The sequence below is a fragment of the Oncorhynchus gorbuscha genome, linkage group LG03 (assembly GCF_021184085.1).
Source record: "Oncorhynchus gorbuscha isolate QuinsamMale2020 ecotype Even-year linkage group LG03, OgorEven_v1.0, whole genome shotgun sequence".
In the NCBI taxonomy this organism is placed as follows: Eukaryota; Metazoa; Chordata; class Actinopteri; order Salmoniformes; family Salmonidae; genus Oncorhynchus; species Oncorhynchus gorbuscha.
The window spans coordinates 17,756,024-17,777,958 of record NC_060175.1 but is presented as its reverse complement, the minus strand read 5'-3'; the positions used below and the strand labels follow the sequence as shown (position 1 = coordinate 17,777,958).

Sequence of the window (21,935 nt, the reverse complement as noted above, 5' to 3'; positions counted from 1 at the left end):
GCCCTGTGTGTGTGTGTGTGTGTGTGTGTGTGTGTGTGTGTGTGTGTGTGTGTGTGTGTGTGTGTGTGTGTGTGTGTGTGTGTGTGTGTGTGTGTGTGTGTGTGTGTGTGTGTGTGTGTGTGTGTGTGTGTGTGTGTGTACCTTCGGTAGGTCAGATGCAGCGACCTGAGACTGGGTACATGTTCCAGCTGTTGACTGGAACATGCAAAGTGATGGCAATTGATTGATACAAACAGCATCATTTACTTCAGAACCATACATACATGGAAATTCTGCTTATATTTGATATGTACGCTTACCTATATACAGTGCATTGTGTGGTTTTTGTGCGTGTCATGCAAGTGCTGCTTTATGCATGGCAGTGTATGATTACACACAGTCACACAAGCCTACTCACTCTCACTAATAGTCAGTCATTACGTTGGAGCTACCTCTGATTTTGTTTTGTTTTTGTATTCACAAATACCTTTCTGTTCACAAATACACAGCAGAGAACCTTAAAACTGCACGAGGACATTTAAATCCAGGGTAGCTATTTGATTGTGGAGCGTCACAAGGGCAAGAACAGCATTTCCATTTGTTTCTCTCATCCTCTTGTTATTCTGCTCAATTCTCCTCAAGGGCAAGTGTGTGTGTGTACTTATACGCCACAAAACACGCTCCCATTCATCTCTGCCAAAGGTATTGGCCGTGTTCGAGAGCATCAAAAGAGTGAACATGGGTCAATTGTGACTGACTGATCTACAAATAATATTGAGTGGTTATTTATGACGCAAGGTGATTTGTAGATCAGTGGATCATGACTTAATTTGAAGACGGCTGCAATGTCGAACGCGCCCATTGTCTATGTTCTCAAAGCTTCCGGTCTGCTACGAGTGTCGCCTTGTGACGCCTTCTATGTGCACACTTTTCACCATTTGTGCTATCATCTAGGAATTGATGAAGGAAACGTATACACTATACAGCATACAGAAGATTTTCTGTAACCCGGAAGTAGTTTGGTTGTGGAGTAGTGTGTGGGGGGCTGTGGTTGTTTAGCCACTAAAGCAAGCTGTCAATCAAACCAACCAGAGCTCTGGTTGGTTAGTTTCTTTGTTTCTTGGAGAAGGGGCAGGGGAAGAATTATGATAGCTGAAAATAAATGTAGCTGCAAATTCTATGTATCCCAAACACTATTAGACCACCTGTACTCAAGTGTATCTATTAAAGTATGTCTATGTTTAAGTTTTATCACCGTTTTCAAAGGGCTACAATGCCAAATAGTGATTGGAAATGCATAGTTAGGCCGGTTACTCTACTGGCTACGTCTTATAGCCACAATCCCTGCGAGTAATCTGGACAGCATCTTAAAACAATTACATGAATTGTTCATTTTTCCCTCATATGTAGACTACAGTTTTTAGTACGTGGAGTGTTTCAAAGCTGCTTGTTCTTAATCTCTCCACATATTTCACTCCTTTAATTTCCAACTGCGATGTGGAATTATATGAAAAGAATGTCTTGAGGACCGTTTTCTGTTTTGTTTTTTGACATGTCAGAGTCCTCCGGTTTGATGTTGTATGCTGCGCAGCCCTCCAGTGGCTGCATCCTGGAAATACTATGTATCAATACAATAACCGCAGCTGTACATAGGGCTACATACACAGTTTATTAGGTACACCCATCTAGTACCCCTCCAGAACAGTTTGAATTATTTGGCGCATGCTACAAGTTGTCGGAAACGTTCCACAGCGATGTTGGTCCATGCTGATGCGGTGGCATCACGCAGTTGCTGCAGATTAGTGAGAGCAGCCCGTTCCAAAGATGCTCTATTGGGTTGAGGTCTGGGGGCTGTGCAGGCCAACTCGCTGTCACGTTCCTAGCGATCTTTTTCCACTCCTCAATTGTCCGGTGTTTGTGACCGCGTGCCCACTGGAGCCGCTTCTTCTTGTTCTTATCTGATAGGAGGGGAACCCGGTGTGGTCGACTGCTGCAATAGCTCATCTGTGACAAGGATTGATGAGTTGTGCTTTCCGCGATGCCGTTCTGCACACCACTGTTGTACTGCACTGTTATTTGCCTGTTAGCTTGCACGATTTTTGCCATTCTCTTTCAACCTCTCTTTCGACTGAGTTGTTTTTGCCAACGGGACTGCTGATGACTGGATGTTTTATGTTTGTCACACCATTCTCTGTAAAAGCCTAGACACTGTCGTGCATGAAAAGCCCAGGAGGGTGGCAATTTCTGAGATACTGGATCCGGCGTGCCTGGCTCCAACGATCAGGGTAGCCAACGGCAGGGTAGCCTAGTAGTTAGAGCGTTGAACTAGTAACCGAAAGTTTGCAAGTTCAAACCCCTGAGCTGACAAGGTACAAATCTGTCGTTCTGCCCCTGAACAGGCAGTTAACCCTGTTTCTAGGCCGTCATTGAAAATAAGAATTTGTTCTTAACTAACTTGCCTAGTAAAATAAAGTTAAACAATACCACGCTCAAAGTCACTTAGGTCACTCATTTTAACATTCAATGGAACAGCAACTGAATGCCTCGATGCCTGTCTGCCAGCTTTATATAGCAAGCCATGGCCATGTGACCACTGTCTGTGGGAGCTAGGTGGTATACCTAATAAATTAGCCGGTGAGTGTAGATATTACTACTACTAACTCTTAGGAAGGAAATTCTTGGATTATATATGCAAACAACATGATATTGATGACCGCGTTTTACAACTTATTTTCACTTTCTCTCTCTGAAACACTATGCTTTCTCAACTTTCTATATATACTGAACAAAAATATAAACGCATGCAACATGCAACATGCAATAATTTCAAAGATTTTACTGAGTTACGTATAAGGAAATCATAACAATTTAAATCAATAAATTAGGCCCTAAAATATGCTTTTCAACTGACTGGGCATTGGTGCAGCCATGGGTGGGCCTGGGAGGGCATAGGCCCGCCCATCTGGAAGCCCACACACTAGGGAGCCAGGCCCAGCCACAAAATGGCTTTATTACTGACAGAAATACTCCTCATCATGCTGTTTAATCAGCTTCTTCACATGTCACACCGGTCAGGTGGATGGATTATCTTGGCAAAGGAGAAATGCTCACTAACGTGGGATGTGCACAGAATTTGAAAGAAATAAGCTTTTTCTGCATATGGAACATTTCTGGGATTATTTATTTTACTCATAAAACATGGGACCAACACTTTAACACGTTGTTTTTATATTTTTGTTAAGTATATAAAGATGGATCTATATATGTTTAGGTGGGGACGAGTGGGTGATTGACAATGCCTAGTGGCCTAATCTCCAAATCAAATTAATGAACCTATTGACTAAGGTTGTGTCGTTGATGGACGTTTGACATCTTTGGTTAATCATTTGGGCGAATGAGGATGTTCTACAAGCTAAATATACAGTGCTGCTCTCTATTATAAGCCATATGGAGGGAGAGAAAAACAAACAAAGCTAGTTTAAAGAAATGTCCCTCGTATTGATGGGGATGGAGATACACAGTTTATATATTTAGGATGTGTATTTCTATGGCTCAGATATTCTATTAGACATGTATAGAGTAGAACCGACTCCTATGCTTTCAATCATCTCATTCCCTTGTCCATACAAGAGCCTTGTGTGAGAAGGACACCGAAGTGGGTGCAACATGTTGGCTGCGCTTAAATCCAATCCATTATTATTAACTATTTAGTCTACTCTACAGAGTACTTAAAGGCCGTCATGGATACGATTGTCTTTAGGGGGAACCTGTTGACCACAATGAATGTCCTATCACCTGTTCTAAAGAAATGTCCATCGTTATTGATGGGGCTACTTTCTAAATGTAACCTCCTCCGTCCTTACACAGCTCTCTGGTCTTGGCCATTGTGGAGAAGTTGGAGTCTGTTTGATTGAGTGTGTGGACAGGTGTCTTTTATACAGGTAACGAGTTCAAACAGGTGCAGTTAATACAGGTAACGAGTGGAGAACAGGAGGGCTGCTTCTTAAAGAAATATTAACAGGTCTGTGAGAGCCGGAATTCTTACTGGTTGGTAGGTGATCAAATACTTATGTCATGCAATAAAATGCAAATTAATTACTTCAAAATCATACAATGTGATTTTCTGGATTTTTGTTTTAGATTCCGTCTCTCACAGTTGAAGTGTACCTATGATAACAATTACAGACCTCTAAGTAGAAAAACCTGCAAAATCGTCAGTGTATCAAGTACTTGTTCTCCCCACTGTAGCTCTTTGTGTATTGATTTTCATTATGTACAGTGCCTTCGGAAAGACTCCTTGCCTTTTTCAACATTTTGTTAGGTTACATCCTTACTCTAAATTAAAGAATGAAAACCATTTTTTTCGTGTCAAATCGCCTATTGGCAACCCATCCCTTATGAGATTAATTGACACATAAACAAACATTACAATAATTCACGAATGTAATTAAATTATAATTCTTCTGGTGTTCTCTGCATTGCGCATCGCATAAAGAATGAAAAAATGTAAGGTAAAAATCAATACATAATAGTAAATATTGTTGTCCAAACAATAATTATATCCCTAGAGCAGTAAAAGAAGACATACATACATACATACATACATACATACATACATACATACGCACGCACGCACGCACGCACGCACGCACGCACGCACGCACGCACGCACGCACGAGACAAAACGCGTCTCCTTCCTGAGCGGTATGACGGCTGCGTGGTCCCATGGGGTTTGTACTTGCGTACTATTTTTTGTACAGATGAACGTGGTACCTTCAGGTGTTTGGAATTTGCTCCCAAGGACAAACCAGACTTTTTCTACGGTCTTGGCTGATTTCTTTTGATTTTCCGATGATGTCAAGGAAATAAGCACTGAGTTTAAAGGTCGGCCTTGAAATATATCCACAGGTACACCTCCAATTGACTCAAATGATGTTAATTAGCCTATCAGAAGCTTCTAAAGCCATTACATAATTTTCGGGAATTCTCCATTCTGTTTAAAGGCACAGTCAATTTAGTGTATGTAAACTTCTGACCCACTGGAATTGTGATACAGTGAGTAAGTGAAATAATCTGTCTGTAAACAATTGTTGGGAAAATGACTTGTCATGTACAAAGTAGATGTCCTAACCGACTTTTAATGACTCCAACCTAAGTCTATGTAAACTTCCGACTTTAACTGTACATACACACATACTGTATATACATGCACACACACACACACACACACACACACACACACACACACACAGACACACACACACACACACACACACACACACACACACACACACACACACACACACACACACACACACACACACACACACACACACACACACACACACACACACACACACACACACACACACACACACACACATAACGTGTACAGATCAATGAATATAGAAAAAAGTAAACAGAAGGCATTGGATCCCAGTCTGGCACAAAGAGGAGATTCATGTGGGAGACAAGCCAATACACAATCTACATACACACATACCATTTACCGCATAGAAGATTCATATGGGAGACAAGGCTATACACAATCTATATATACACGTACCATAGAATTGATTAAATCGTTTTTTCCCCTCATCAATTTACACACAATACCCCATAATGACAAAACAAAAACAGGTTTTTAGAAATGTTAACAAATTTCTTAAAAATAAATCACTGAAATATAACATTTACATAAGTATTCAGACCATTTACTCAGTACTTTGTGGGAGCACCTTTTGCAGCGATTACAGTCTTGTGTCTTCTTTTGTATGACGCTACAAACTGGGCACACCTGTATTTGGAGAGTTTCTCGCATTCTTCTCTGCAGATCCTCTCAAGCTCTGTCAGGTTGGACAGGGAGCGTTGTTTTCAGGTTTCTCCAGAGATGTTCGATCGGGTTCAACTCTGGGCTCTGGCTGGGCCTCTCAAGGACATTCAAATACTTGTCCCGAAGCCACTCCTGCTTTGTCTTGGCTGTGTGCTTAGGTTCGTTGTCCTGTTGGAAGGTGAACCTTTGACCCAGTCTGAGGTTCTGAATGCTCTGTAGCAGGTTTTCATCAAAGATCTCTCTGTAATTTGCTCCATTCATCTTTGCCTCGATCCTGACTTGTCTCCCTTGCCGCTGAAAAACATCCCCAGAGCATGATGCTGCCACCACTATGCTTCACCGTAGGGATGTTTCCAGGTTTCCTCCAGATGTCACGCTTGGCATTCAGGCCTAAGAGTTCAATCTTGGTTTCATCAGACCAGAGAATCTTGTTTCTCATGGTCTGAGAGTCTTTAGGTGCCTTTTGCCAAACTCCCAAGCGGGCTGTCATATGTATTTTACTGAGGAGTGGCTTCCGTCTGGACACTCTACCATAAAGGCCTGATTGGTGGAGTGCTGCAGGGATGCTTGTCCTTCTGGAAGGTTCTCCCATCTCCACAGAAGAACTCTAGAGCTCTATCAGAGTGACCATTGGGTTCTTGGTCACCTCCCTGACCAAGGCCCTTCTCCCCCGAATCTTTGTGGTTCCAAACGTCTTCCATTTAAGTATGTTGGAGGCCACCGTGTTCTTAGGGACCTTCAATGCTGCAGACATTTTTTGGTACCCTTCCCCAGATCTGTGCCTCAACACAATCCTGTCTCAGAGCTCTACCAACAACTTCTTCGACCTCACAGCTTGGTTTTTGCTTTTACATACATTGTAAACTGTGGGACCTTATATAGATGGTTATGTGCCTTTCCAAATCATGTCCAATCAATTGAATTTACCACAGGTGGACTCCAAACAAGTTGTAGAAACATCTCAAGTATGATCAATGGGAACAGGATGAACCTGAGCTCAATTTCGTTCCTCATAGCAAAGAGTCTGAATATTTATGTGAATAAGGTATGTCTGTTTTTTTTTAATGCATTTGCACACATTTCTAAAAACCTATTTTCACTTTGTCATTATGGTGTGTTGTGTGTAGATTTCTGAGGATTTTCTTTTATTTAATTCATTTTAGAATAAGGCTGTAATGTAACCAAATGTAGACAAATTCAAGGGGTCTGAATACTTTCCACAAGGCACTGTATGTATAAGACTTGGTTATCATGTAAGTGCCACAGGGCAGGATGTTGTCACAAATATCCCTTTAGAGAAGTACAGGGTAAGGAGAGGTCTCTCTCTCTCTCTCTCAGGTTTGCTTTTGTACAGTTATAGCTGCTCAATATTCAGTCAAATGTAGTGGATTTTCCAAAACACTTTATGAAGAAAAGGCTTAATGTGGCTTCATGACCTACAGTCAGTTGATTTCAACTCCAGACATTTCAAAAGCTGTTCAATAGCAGTAATTATGAGTTGAAGACCACAAGCAAAATCAGAATTTTATTTAAATCCATTTTATGTCATTCGTCTTGGTTAAGCATTTTTTCTTTTCATTCATCGGTTTAGAACGTCTACATTTTTGTGACATTTTGATCGAACTCCAAACTGGAACGTAAGGAACCATTAATGAAATGAAATGAAACTAGAACTTGGATCATTTAGAGTTTTTACAGTTGGCTGTCTCTTTTCCTTACTTGTTTATTTATCTATATCAAACAGGGTGAATACCTAGAATACAGGGTGTGGTGCACTAGCATCAGCTAGCATAACGGTCTCATTTTTTTTGTTTTAGAGTGTTTTTTTATGAAGGTTGTACAAAGCAATTACAAATTTTCAGAATGTGAAAGGGATCGATATACTGTACAGTACCATTGATATTCACGTGTAGGTTTCTTCACACATTAAAAGGAGTGTCCACAATGGATGTACACAACAATGATCTACCTCTTTTAGCTACAGATTATGCTTTAGCATTAAAGGAGTTTCCTCTGTTTTTACTTTTGTATTATGTGTTGGTATTTATTGCTGTCTAATGAATCAATGATTACCTCAACGATATCTCACCATGCAGACTGGGAGACTATACAGCTAATAAAGTCATTGGTAGTTTTTTTTGTACAATATTTTTTTACTAAAAACATTGCCTTTTTTTAAAGTAACGAACAAACACCCACCAGAGGTTGTGTTTTAATTGTGCCTGCATTCTGACCAATGGGGGTCCAGGCTGGGTTCTGGTCGACCGGGGTTGTGTTTCATTCTAATACGTGGTTTCCTCCCTTTTTCTCTTAGTTCACTCGCATTTCGCCCATCTGATACAACTGGGTAGTTGTATGTAAGGAATACCTCCACCTGGTTTCCGCCATATTCAGCTTACAGTGAACAAGGACAGAAGGGAGGGAGCAACTTCCTGGAATGAAACGCTACGAGAGACTTAATTGGGACCTCTGTATAGAGGCGTCATGAGTCGTATGGTTTCGGTCGGAGAGTTGATGCGTCTGCTCCTCTTGGTACAGTTGGCATGGTCTTTGCCCTTACTAGATGTTTCTCACTCTGTCCCCTATCCACCTCTTTTTCCTTCTTTCCCTCTATCAGCTACTAAGTTTTCTCCACTCTCATATCCCCCAACACACCTTTTTAGAGTAAACTCTTCTGTATAGATCTTATTTTCAGGAAAGGGCAGAAGTTCTGACAGGACAAAGATCAGTATCCATTTAATGCTGCTTTTATCAAGAGCATCACAGGTCGATCAGTGTGTTGTTATTCTTACTAACATTGGCACGGTTGGGTATCGCCCAGCAAATATATGCTAACCAGATCATGTGAGGCCACAGTGTCTGTCGTGTTATGTAGTTTTTTAAAGCCAAGTAGTTTAGGTTGGTATAAAGCTATAGGAAGCTGGTTCTAGAACAGCAAATTCCTATTTGAACAATGTAGACTTGAGGAGGGTGATGTCCATTTATTGACTTTGATTAAACCACTTTAATCTATCAATGAGGCGGCAAGTATTGTGTAATATTAATCACCAGCTACTCCACTTTCCAACATGAAGACACTTTTCTTCTTTTTTTTTGACCAGACACTCTAAGTCTTTGAGCGTACTCCCTCTGGTGAACTGGATGTGCACCATTTGGTTGACATTGCTCAGTAAGTACCACTTTAAGATGCTACTAATATCTGTGAATACAGTTTTTGAATAGTTTTTGACAATGCTTCCTACCATCTTTCCAACTAACTGTCTCAATTTTGACAGTTTGTATTCAAACAGAACTTTAAAAAAATATAAATGTGTCCAGCAAAAGCAGTCAGATTGATAATCAGTTGTCGTGCTAGCTATTGGAGGCTAGCTATTGGAGGTATGTAGACCTCACTAGACATCAAATCGATATAAACTCATGCAAATAAGAGTACCAAAGTGACCTGCATGCACAAATAATTCCTTTTTCACAATGAAAATAGGGGAATTGGCTCCCATGTACTCATCACGTTACACTTTGGAGTACAGGGCAGGAGGTGAAAGGAGTTCAGATTAGCTAGCTTTGTGTTGCCTATGTATTGGCTATTGATATTGACAGCCAGCAGACACTGTGGTCCCTCGGAGCCTGAGTTGAGTGCCTATATGAACCTTGTAACGACTGTTGAGTGTTTCACAAAGCAAAATTAGAAAGTTAGCAAACTAGCTTTTCCAAGTATCGTAAAACAACTCAAATTTGTTCATGATTCTCGAGACTAATTTCAAAGATTGGTCAATAGTACTTCCTTACCTATTATTCTTGCAGCTAACTGCGATTCTACTTTACCAATCTTTGTGGGCAAGAAATTCTAGTTGAAGAAGAATTGTTAAACTAAAATGTTAGATTGTTAAATGAAAAATTCCTGTTTTTAACACACTGCACCACTTCACATGGAAAGCCAGAAACAACAGAAGCACTTAAGGTATTGTTTGTAACACAATGCATACATTTGGATGAATATGCTCTACATGAATGACTGTCCATTTCAGCATTATATGGCTGCAATTATCAAAGTAGTTCATCTAATTTCTTGCAATGTATATTTTTGTTTTTATTTCATTTAAGATATGTTTTTCTTTCTATTACAACAGACATTATACATTGGTGTTTATGTAATGTTATTTTTGTCATATGTTTTGCAAATCAAATAATAAACAACTGTGTAGTGTTGTGTGTCTGTTAGATGTTTACTGTATGCATGACATATATTTGATGGATTTAATATAAATTACACCCATGTTTAGTTGTTTCAACACACAGTGCTACTTGAGTGAATAGTCTGGTCAGTACAACTAAAATACAATTACAGTAGAAACACAGAGATGACTATCAACTGAATGGGTGGTATCAAAACATGATTTATCAAACACAAAAAAAGATATATCAAATAGTATGAAAAAACAGATCTCATGTGGTGAAATAGTATACAAGCATTGTACCAAACTATTGTGGTGGCAACTTTATCCAGTGTTTTAGTGAAATCATACCAATGTGGGGAACTCCTATTTAAAAGTCTTCATACACATTTCAGTTGAGAACCATACTGTATAGTATTATTGGAATAGATGAAATGTGTGTTTGATTTAGCGAAGATTAATGGGGAAGACTGCAAGGTGGTAGAATTACTGTACAGAGTACTTATCTGAATACTTAAAAAAACATCTGACATTTTTTAAATTGCTACATCAATTTTTGGACTTCTAAATTAGTTATTGATTATTGAAGAATATTACTTATAAATTCCTCATATGCTTAGTTCAACTCTTGTGCCTAATCAAAACAAAAAATATAAGCTTACTCCAATCTTTGAAGACAAAGTAAATGCAAACCAACAATGTATAGCCTCAAAACATGGTTCAACTATCATTTCTATATCATGGATGGTCAGTCTTGACATCCACAGCTCTGCCAATGAATTTGAGAGTGGTTACATTTATCCAGGCCCATCCCTCAGCTTTTTACCAAACAATAGGTGGGGTGACACTTTGTTATTGTTTCAACTGCAGATTGGCCCTTTAAAGCTTTGGTGAGAGTTAATGTCACTTGCAAACATTTCTGTGTTCAAAACTACCTCCATTGCTGAGGTGTTTTCACTGAATCTATGAACGTCTGCACTCTGTATCATTTCATCTATTGTCCAGCAGAGGGCAGTCCTACTGTTAACTGTTAAACTTTTCATCTATTGTCCAGCAGAGGGCAGTCCTACTGTTAACTGTTCAACTTTTCATCTATTGTCCAGCAGAGGGCAGTCCTACTGTTAACTGTTCAACTTTTCATCTATTGTCCAGCAGAGGGCAGTCCTACTGTTAACTGTTCAACTTTTCATCTATTGTCCAGCAGAGGGCAGTCCTACTATTAACTGTTAAACTTTTTAATAAATCCATTGACCCTATGACCCTTCTTTTTCAGCTTTGAGTTCAACAGAGGAATAGGTGTGTATTCCTCTGTTGAACTCAAAGCTGAAAAAGTTAATAGTGTGCACACTTAGCTATAATTTGGTGGTTAAACTAAATCACACTGGATGGCTCCCCTTTAAAAGCATTATACAAATTCCAGGGCTGTTCTGATTCTAAGGTGCTTCCATTCAGTCTACATAAGGCCCCTTGTGGGTTTTCAGTTAGGCCTTGTACACTGCTGTGTGATTTCAGCGAGTATATTCCAAGTACGTTGAGAAGAGATTTCAGGTCACTGGCCCTCCCTTCATACACACAACATCCACCTTTCTCTAGGAATGGAGAGAGCGGTTGCATGTACAGCAGGAGAAAAAATACAAGTTTGTCTGAGCATCCAGTCAGCATTGTGTCGGTTAATTGTCAGTGTTTTAATCAAGGGGTGGCACTTGTTTGTGCACTGAGAAGGCCGAGTATGTGCGGTTTGGTGGAGGGTGAACCGTTATACCTCTATAAGGGTTGGATGAGGCGACCATCTTCTAGGCGAGGCATTATCTTAAAATGGTATTTTCCTCGTGAAGCATTCATACCCACTGTGCTTTTGTACAGTGTGTTTCTGACCATAGGCCTACAGACAGTATAAGCTATCTAGGCCTACAGACAGTATGAGCTATCTAGGCCTACACCTATAGGCCTACAGACAGTATAAGCTATCTAGGCCTATACTACGCTAATAGATTAGCAATCAAAGAATAAAATCGACAGTTAATGACTAGGAAACAGATAGTGCGCCTTTTAATAAAAGTAGATTATGTTTACTTATGCAACGTATTTCAATTACTTTACTACATCACATTAATCACGCAATGATAATTAGTTTGATGGAAAACCTTAGGCTTTGTACGACATTATAAATTACATCGAGATTCCCTCTTAATTCTCTCTAACTCTCAGTTTATTCAATAAATCCCGCAACTTCTCTCATACTGGGAAGAAAAAATATAACATGATCAGACCTTAAGGGGCAGTTTAATTTCAAATGTTTCACCCAGACGGAGATAATCCAATATGCGTTTTATAGTTACATCGTTAGGGTAAGATAACCAAAAGTGGACACACTCTAACTCTAATCAGTTTCTAGAGCTCAATTTCCCAGATTTTGTAGACTATTTTAATAGTGCTTAAAACCTCATCTTCAAATCCCCACTGTGATCAATTCAGTGTCAGGACGGCTCTTGGTCACTCGCAACCGGACAGTGGCAGAGTATCTTTTGAGTCCACAAACCCTCAGATTACTCTCCCCTGACTCGGCCCTGCTTACGCCGCCAAGGTGCCTTCCTTACAAAGGAATTCACGCTCAGAGTATACGTAACAGGCATAATTAAAAAACTCGACTTCAAATCTGCGTGTGGTTCGCTCACCTTTTTCTTAAAAAAAAACTCAGTTCGAGATGTGGTATCCACTCTGCTCGCTTCCTCTCAGATCAAAGGTTGGTTCATCTGCTTCGTTCCCGAAGTGTGGTTTCCCTAAGATCCCAAGTTTAGGGGATCCCCCGTGCACGATTTATTTACCTAGATCGCCAGGAACGGTCACCAAGTGAAGATTCACATCCCCTCCTCGTCGCCAAATGTCGTGGAAATTTCCTGCATTTACCAAATCATGAGAGCAAACCACACACAAGTCAGAGTTATCATAAAGTCCATCTTTAATTATATGAGCTCCATCACAACCCTGTGACTCTCAGATCAATTCAGTGTCTATCAATGAATTCTCTGAGTCAGCATTGGCCATAATTTATTGTTCAGCTTTGTCTCCTAAACTATGTCCTTTTCTCAAACTCAGAACCATAAAACAAATCCTCATATCAACAGGTAAGTCGCTCTGGATAAGAGCGTCTGCTAAATGACTTAAATGTAAATGTAAACAGGCATATATCACATCCACCCTATCTTGACAAGATCACAGAGACACATTAACTGGCACACAGACATTGTGGAGCCAAGAGATACACGCTTGACCTCTCCCCTCTCTGCGGCCCAAGTAACTTAGTCCTGACAGAGAACAGATGACTGCAAACCCGGCCAGAGTATTATACAAAAATAAACATTCTGATGAGAAGTAACTTACAAACATATGATGAATATAAAACATCTTACCTATGTTACCAACTAATTCTGATTATTCCCCAACAAGGCCTACAGACAGTATGAGCTATCTAGGCCTACACCTAAAGGCCTACAGACAGTATGAACTATCTAGGCCTACACCTATAGACCTACAGACAGTATGAGCTATCTAGGCCTACACCTATAGACCTACAGACAGTATGAGCTATCTAGGCCTACACCTATAGGCCTACAGACAGTATGACCTATCTAGGCCTACACCTATAGACCTACAGACAGTATGAGCTATCTAGGCCTACACCTATAGACCTACAGACAGTATGAGCTATCTAGGCCTACACCTATAGGCCTACAGACAGTATGACCTATCTAGGCCTACACCTGAGAAAGTTACAGAAACATCATATACCCAAGACATGCTATTCTTTCACCATCACAATAACATGGGAGGTTAGCATTTTATATCATACCCCCAAGACATACTAACCTCTCACCATTACAATAACAGGGGACTATTTTTTTATCATATTACTCCAGTGCTAGCCTCTCTACACTGGCTTCCTGTCAAAGCAAGGGCTGATTTCAAGGTTTTACTGCTAACCTACAAAGCATTACATGGGCTTGCTCCTACCTATCTCTCTGATTTGGTCCTGCCGTACATACCTACACGTACGCTACGGTCACAAGACGCAGGCCTCCTAATTGTCTCTAGAATTTCTAAGCAAACAGCTGGAGGCAGGGCTTTCTCCTATAGAGCTCCATTTATATGGAACGGTCTGCCTACCCATGTCAGAGACACAAACTCGGTCTCATACTTTAAGTCTTTACTGAAGACTCATCTCTTCAGTGGGTCATATGTTTGAGTGTAGTCTGGCCCAGGAGTGGGAAGGTGAACGGAAAGGCTCTGGAGCAACGAACCCCCCTTGCTGTCTCTGCCTGGCCGGTTCCCCTCTTTCCACTGGGATTCTCTGCCTCTAACCCTATTACAGGGGCTGAGTCACTGGCTTGCTGGGGCTCTCTCATGCCGTCCCTGGAAGGGGTGCGTCACCTGAGTGGGTTGATTCACTGATGTGGTCATCCTGTCTGGGTTGCCCCCCCCCCTGGGTTGTGCCATGGCGGAGATCTTTGTGGGCTATACTCAGCCTTGTCTCAGGATGGTAGGTTGGTGGTTGAAGATATCCCTCTAGTGGTGTGGGGGCTGTGCTTTGGCAAAGTGGGTGGGGTTATATCCTTCCTGTTTGGCCCTGTCCAGGGGTGTCCTCGGATGGGGCCACAGTGTCTCCTGACCCCTCCTTTCTCAGCCTCCAGTATTTATGCTGCAGTAGTTTATGTGTCGGGGGGCTAGGGTCAGTTTGTTATATCTGGAGTACTTCTCCTGTCCTATTCGGTGTCCTGTGTGAATTTAAGTGTGCGTTCTCTAAGTCTCTCTTTCTCCCTGTCGGAGGACCTGAGCCCTAGGACCATGCCCCAGGACTACCTGACATGATGACTCCTTGCTGTCCCCAGTCCACCTGACCGTGCTGCTGCTCCAGTTTCAACTGTTCTGCCTTATTATTATTCGACCATGCTGGTCATTTATGAACATTTGAACAACTTGGCCATGTTCTGTTATAATCTCCACCCGGCACAGCCAGAAGAGGCCTGGCCATCTCTCATAGCCTGATTCCTCTCTGTGTTTCTTCCTAGGTTTTGGCCTTTCTAGGGAGTTTTTCCTAGCCACCGTGCTTCTACACCAGCATTGCTTGCTGTTTGGAGTTTTAGGCTGGGTTTCTGTACAGCACTTTGAGATATCGGCTGATGTATGAAGGGCGATATAAATACATTTGATTTGATGATTTTGATTTGACATTAACATTTTGGGTGTGGTATGATATTTTTGCAGAATAATTTCAGAGCCAAAACAACAATAAATGTGTCACTATCCCAATACTTTTGGAGCTCACTGTATTTTGTGCTGTGGTGCTCATCTGCCATCTGTTGGGAAATTGACCATGAAATCAGTCATATAGTGACAGTACTGTTAGTATGGACCAGGGTTCCCAACTGGTGATTTGTTTTCACAAATGTATGCACTGTTTGAAATGATTATATTTGTATCAAATATTATATCTGCTTGGGATTTTTGCGGTCAATTTGCAGTCTACAAATTATTTGCAATTATGTTCCTGCCCCCATGACCATCCGCTCAAGAAAAAATCTGCCCGCGGCTGAATCAATTTGATGATCCCTCTTAAAGTAATACTGGACTGTCGTTTCTCTTTAATTCCACAAATTAACTTGTAAGGCACACCTGTTAATTGAAATGCATTCCGGGTGACTACCTCATGAAGCTGGTTGACAGAATGCCAAGTGTCTGCCAAGCTGTCATTAAGGTAAAGGGTGGTTACTTTGAAGTATCTCAACTATAAAATATATTTTAATTTGTTTAACACTTTTTTGGTTAAAACATGATTCCATATGTGTTATTTCATAGTTTTGATGTCTTCACTATTATTCTACAATGTAGACAATAGTAGAAAATAAAGAATGAGTATTGGTGTTCAAACTTTTGACTGGTACTATTTTAAATTACACGTGAAAGCATTGGTGTGTTAACCTGAGTGCTACATAACCCTCAACTGAAAGTATATACAGTTGGAAGTCGGAAGTTTACATACACCTTAGCCAAATACATTTAAACAAAAAATTCCCTTTCTGAGGTCAGTTAGGATCACCACTTTATTTTAAGAATGTGAAATGTCAGAATAATAGTAGAGAGAATGATTTCTTTCATCACATTCCCAGTGGGTCAGAAGTTTACATACACTCAATTAGTATTTGGTAGCATTGCCTTTAAATTGTTTAACTTGGGTAAAACGTTTCGGGTAGCCTTCCACAAGCTTCCCACAATAAGTTGGGTGAATTTTGGCCCATTCCTCCTGACAGAGCTGGTGTAACTGAGTCAGGTTTGTAGGCCTCCTTACTCGCACACACTTTTTCAGTTCTGCCCACACTTTTTCTATAGGATTGAGGTCAGGGCTTTGTGATGGCCACTCCAATACCTTGACTTTGTTGTCCTTGAGCCATTTCGCCACAACTTTGGAAGTTTGCTTGGGGTCATTGTCCATTTGGAAGACCCATTTGCAACCAAGCTTTAACTTCCTGACTGATGTCTTGAGATGTTGCTTCAATGTATCCACATAAAGCACCCCACAACATGATGCTGCCACCCCTGTGCTTCATGGTTGAGATGGTGTTCTTCGGCTTGCTAGCCTTCCCCTTTTTCCTCCAAACATAATGATGGTCATTATGGCCAAACATTTCTACTTTTGTTTCATCAGACCAGAGGACATTTATCCAAAAAGTACGATCTTCGTCCCCATCTCCAGTTGCACACCGTAGTCTGGCTTTTTTATGGCGGTTTTGGAGCAGTGGCTTCTTCCTTGCTGAGCGGCCTTTCAGGTTATGTCGATATAGGACTCGTTTCACTGTGGATATAGATACTTTTGTATGTGTTTCCTCCAGCATCTTCACAAGGTCCTTTGCTGTTGTTCTGGGATTGATATGCACTTTTCGCACCAAAGTACGTTCATCTCTAGGAGACAGAACGCATCTCTTCCTGAGCGGTATGATGGCTGCCTGGTCCTATGGGGTTTATACTTGCGTACTATAGGTTGTACAGATGAACGTGGTACCTTCAGGCGCTTGGAAATTGTTCCCAAGGATGAACCAGACTTGTGGAGGTCTACAATTGTTTTTCTGGGGTCATGGCTGATTCCTTTTGATTTTCCTATGATGTCAAGCAAAAAGGCCCTGAGTTTGAAGGTAAGTCTTGAAATATATCCACAGGTACACCTCCAATTGACTCAAATTATGTTAATTCGCCTATCAGAAGCTTCTAAAGCCATGACATAATTTTCTGGAATTTTCCAAGCTGTTTAAAGGCACAGTCAACTTAGTGTATGTAAACTTCTGACCCACTGGAATTATGATACAGTGATAAGTGAAATATATAAGTGAAATAATCTGTCTGTAAACAATTGTTGGAAAATGACTTGTGTCATGCACAAAGTAGATGTCCTAACCGACTTGCCAAAACTATAGTTTGTTAACAAGAAATTTGTGGAGTTTTAATGACTCCAACCTAAGTGTATGTACACTTCTGACTTCAACTGTATATGTATACCTGAGGCGTACAATGTATTAGCATAGCCTATGTGTATGTAATGTTTGCTACGACATGCTGTGGCTGTGGTTTTTGAGTGTCTTTTTGCCTATTGGTCTTCATATTTCACTATAGTGATTATGTTCCCCATACTCTATATAATATATACAGTATGTGTGTAGATATGTGTTGTGTATTTGATGTAGACGTATTGATGCAGAGCTCACCCCTTGCTAAAATAAACTTTTAATAAAAATAAGTAATAGTAAACTTGAGTTCTAACTGATTTAAAACAACCCTCAATAGTAGTAGAGACTGACTCAGATAACCTCTGGGAACCAACACCAAAGAGACCACATTCAAGTCCTCCGCCCACCACTCATTCAAACGTAGGAACTGGTTCCTCCAGTCTGACCCCTGCTGCTGTCTCTGGCTCCACTCCCACCCCCGCCCGGCCATCTAAAGGTGTGAAAACGCCAGCCCAGAAGTAGAGGAGGGCCAGTGCACCAGCGGCAACAACCACAGAGGGAGAGGACCGTTGGCACACTGTGCTAGAAGATGATGTGGAGCCACTTCCACCACCATTTAGACCGAAAAGGCAGCCAGGGCCTCAGCTGGACATGACTGGAAAGTACAGCCCCCTTCATCTTTTCCAGATGTCTTTCTCCTTGTCAGTTCTTGGTATGGGGCTAAGAAGCAAGCAGGCAAGAAAGAGTCATAGAAGCTCATTTCCAGCCATGACCCATTCCATCCATGACCCATTCCATCCATGACCCATTCCATCCACAGCCCATTCCATCCATGACCCATACTTTTACATCTCACTGGTCATTTACTGGTCATTTGGATTTTCCACTGCTGGGGACGGGCTACCATCTGTTTGTGGACAACCTTTACACAAGCCCTACCCTGTTTACAGACCTGAGGAACCTAAATGTGTGATCTTGTGGCAGCATTTGTCCCAACAGAGTGAGTTTTCACAAGCCTAAACAACATGCCTAAGAGGGCCGATAGGGGTACCATGCAATGGATTCGTAAAGATGACCTGCTCTTTGTAAAGTGGATGGATACCAGAGAGGTGGTCATGTGCTCCTGTATCCACAAATCGTACAGTGGTGATCACGTAGTCAGGTTTTAAGGACGCTAATGGGGCATGAACCAAGGAAAATGTCCCCATTCCAGCTGCTTTTAAGGATTACAAGAGCATGGGAGGTGTAAACCTGTCAGACACGCTGATAGTCTACTACAATGTTCTCCATAAGACAATGAAATAGTACAGGAAGTTGTTCTATCACTTCACCACATTGCTGTTGGTGAATGCATTCATCCTGGCTAAGAGCTGTGGACAGATCCCCATGACACAGCTAGCCTTCAGAGAGCTGCTCATCCAGGAGCTTGCTGGCTACGGCACAAAGTCCACTGCAGCACCTTCTGCCCCCTCTACGTCTATCCCCTCTACCTCTGTCCCCTCTACCTCTGTCCCCTCTACCTCTGTCCCCTCTACCACTGTCCCCTCTACGTCTGTCCCCTCTAACTCTGTCCCCTCTACCTCTGTCCCCTCTACCTCTGTCCCCTCTACGTCTATCCCCTCTACATCTGCCCCCTCTACGTCTATCCCCTCTACCTCTGCCCCCTCTACGTCTATCCCCTCTACCTCTGCCCCCTCTACCTCTGCCCCCTCTACGTCTATCCCCTCTACCTCTGCCCCCTCTACCTCTGTCCCCTCTCGTCTATCCCCTCTACCTCTGCCCCCTCTACGTCTATCCCCTCTACCTCTGCCCCCTCTACCTCTGTCCCCTCTACTCCTGCCCCCTCTACCTCTGTCCCCTCTACTCCTGCCACCAGTTATGTTCACATGCCCAAATACATCACTGCAGACCTGAATGTGCCTCAGGGCCACAAGAGCACTGCAGGGAGGCGTTGTTGTACTTTGTGCCACAATAAATCTTCCATCACCTGCAGTACTTGTGCTGTTACCCTCTGCTTCACAGCAGAACGAGACTGTCTATGGGACTTGGCATCAGTAGCACAATCTTGTGTAGAGGACTGTGGGTGTTTTAAATACTCTAATTGTAAATAGCGTGTAAATAGTTATTTTTTCTCCGTTTGTTTGTGGTGTGTGCACTTCTGACATTAGATCAGTGTTGGCTGCTAACTTGGCCTTTATCTTACATAGTTCACTTCTGTGTTGAGAGGCATTGGATCAGCGTTCTCGTCGCGTCTCCTGTTATTACCATTTATGTAGGGAAGCTAATGATCCATCATGTATGACATTCCTGGGAGTGTATAAACTTTTTTTAAATTACCATAGCATTTTTTATGTTCTCTTTAGTTATGTACTTGAAAATGTATCAATTGACCAGTTCGGCCACTTGGGTACATTTGGGGGACTTCATACAAAATACTATATTATGTTACTCTCTCATTCTCTGCACACACACTGTTGCCCTGTTGTGGACACCATCTAAATCCCCAGCTTCCTATCTCAATGTATGGCCTTTATTTTGAATTTCATTGATGCTTTTATTTTTTACTATATCAATTGTATTATATGTTAATTTCACATCTCCACAAACTTCAAAGTGTTTCCTTTCAAATAGTATCAAAAATATGCATATCCTTGCTTCAGGTCCTAAGCTACAGGCAGTTAGATTTGGGTATGTCATTTTAGGTGGAAATTGAGATGAAGGGTCCTATCCAGAAAGGTTAAAAGGGCTTCTAAAGTTTGTAATTTCCACTTCAAAATGTTTTACTTGATTTGCCCCTACAAAAAAGTCTGTTAATTATTATCCAGATAACAATTCACTGCTGCTGCAGGATTATTTTCCTTCTGTGTGAAACTGGCTCAAATTAAGACACTGCATCTGTATACTAATGCAAATTCATATGTTACATGTGGTTTCGTTTATGTTACCTTCACTAGCATTACACATTCAATCTCTGCAGATTACAAAAAAGGTAACGTGAATTAACAAATTGGAAGCATAAGAAATAAATAATAAAGAAGACTATAGCTACAGCACCATGGACAGATTAGTTGCGGTTGTGGGATCCTACAGCTTAAACAAAGACTTATGCTGTTAGCACTGAGGTGGTCCGCCCTAGGAGGAAGTCCACTGTGTGCAGCTCGCCCTGCACTAACAGAAATAAGTAAGTCAATAAATAAAGCAATGAAAACAAGTCAGCATCCCAGAGGAAAGGTGCTCAAAATATCCCACGTTATCACTTGTAGCACAAGGTTCGTAAAATCAATCATTTGGTAGTAATAGATGACATTCATATTCTGACTCTCTCTGAAGCTCACTTAGATAATACATTTGATGATACAGTGGTAGCAATACAAGGTTATAACATTCACAGAAAATATAGAAATGCCAGCTGTGGAGGTTTTGCTGTTTATATTCCGCACCACATTTCTGTAAAGATTAGACAGGATCTCATGTTGAATGCTGTTGAAGTAATATGGCTACAGGTTCACCTGCCTCACCTAAAGCCTATTCATCTGGGAAGTTGCTGTAGACCATCACCAAGTGTTAACAGTCAGTAGCTGGATAATATGTGAAGTACTTGATATTGTATGTGATATCAACAGAGAGGTATATTTTCTGGGTGATTTAAATATTGACAGTCTTTCATCAAGCTGCCCACTCAGGAAAAATCGTCAAACTGTAACCAGTGCCTGCAACCTGGTTCAGGTTGTTGTCAGTCAACCTACCAGGGTAGTTACAGCACAGGAATTAAATCGTCAACATGTATTGATCACATTTTTGCTACCGCTGCAGATATTTGCTTTAAAGCAGTATCTAAATCCATAGGATGTAGTGATCACAATATAATAGCCATATCTAGGAAAATCAAAGTTCCAAAGGCTGGGCCTAATATAGTGTATAAGAGGTCATACAATAAGTTTTGTAGTGATTCATATGTTGATGATGTATATTATATTTGCTGGTCTGTGGTGTGTAATGAGGAACAACCAGACGCTGCACTTGACACATTTATGAACGGTCTTATTCCAGTTACTAATAAGCACCCATTAAGAAAATTACTGTAAAAACTGTTAAATCCCTGTGGATTGATGAGGAATTGAAAAATTGTATGGTTGAGAGGGATGAGGCAAAAGGAATGGAAAAATAGACTCTGGCTGCACAACCGATTGGCAAACGTATTGGAAATTGAGAAATTATGTGACTAAACTGAATTTTAAAAAGTAGAAACAACACCATGAAACAAAGATAAATGACATAAAGAAGGAGCACCTTAAATGAAATTTTGGGAAAAATGCAAACTCCGCTACATCATTTATTGTTTCAGTTGGCTCATTCATCACAAAACCAAGTGATATTGCCAACAACTTTAATACATTTTTTTCAATGGCAAGATTAGCAAACATAGGTATGACATGCCAGCAACAAACGCTGACCCTA

At 41.1% G+C, this 21,935-nt stretch overlaps 1 protein-coding gene across 4 annotated transcripts in view; it reads left to right on the top strand.

Moving 5' to 3' along the window:
- LOC124027074 (vitamin D3 receptor B-like) overlaps positions 1–10,018 on the top strand; it is a 108,251-nt gene extending 98,233 nt beyond the window's left edge. For all 4 annotated transcript variants that reach the window (XM_046339631.1, XM_046339626.1, XM_046339640.1 and 1 more), the window contains one exon: positions 8,127–10,018. In XM_046339631.1, coding sequence (XP_046195587.1) covers positions 8,127–8,150 — 24 coding nt within the window. In that variant the 3' untranslated portion in view covers positions 8,151–10,018. The remainder of the gene's footprint in view (positions 1–8,126) is intronic.
- Positions 10,019–21,935: the final 11,917 nt, after the last annotated feature.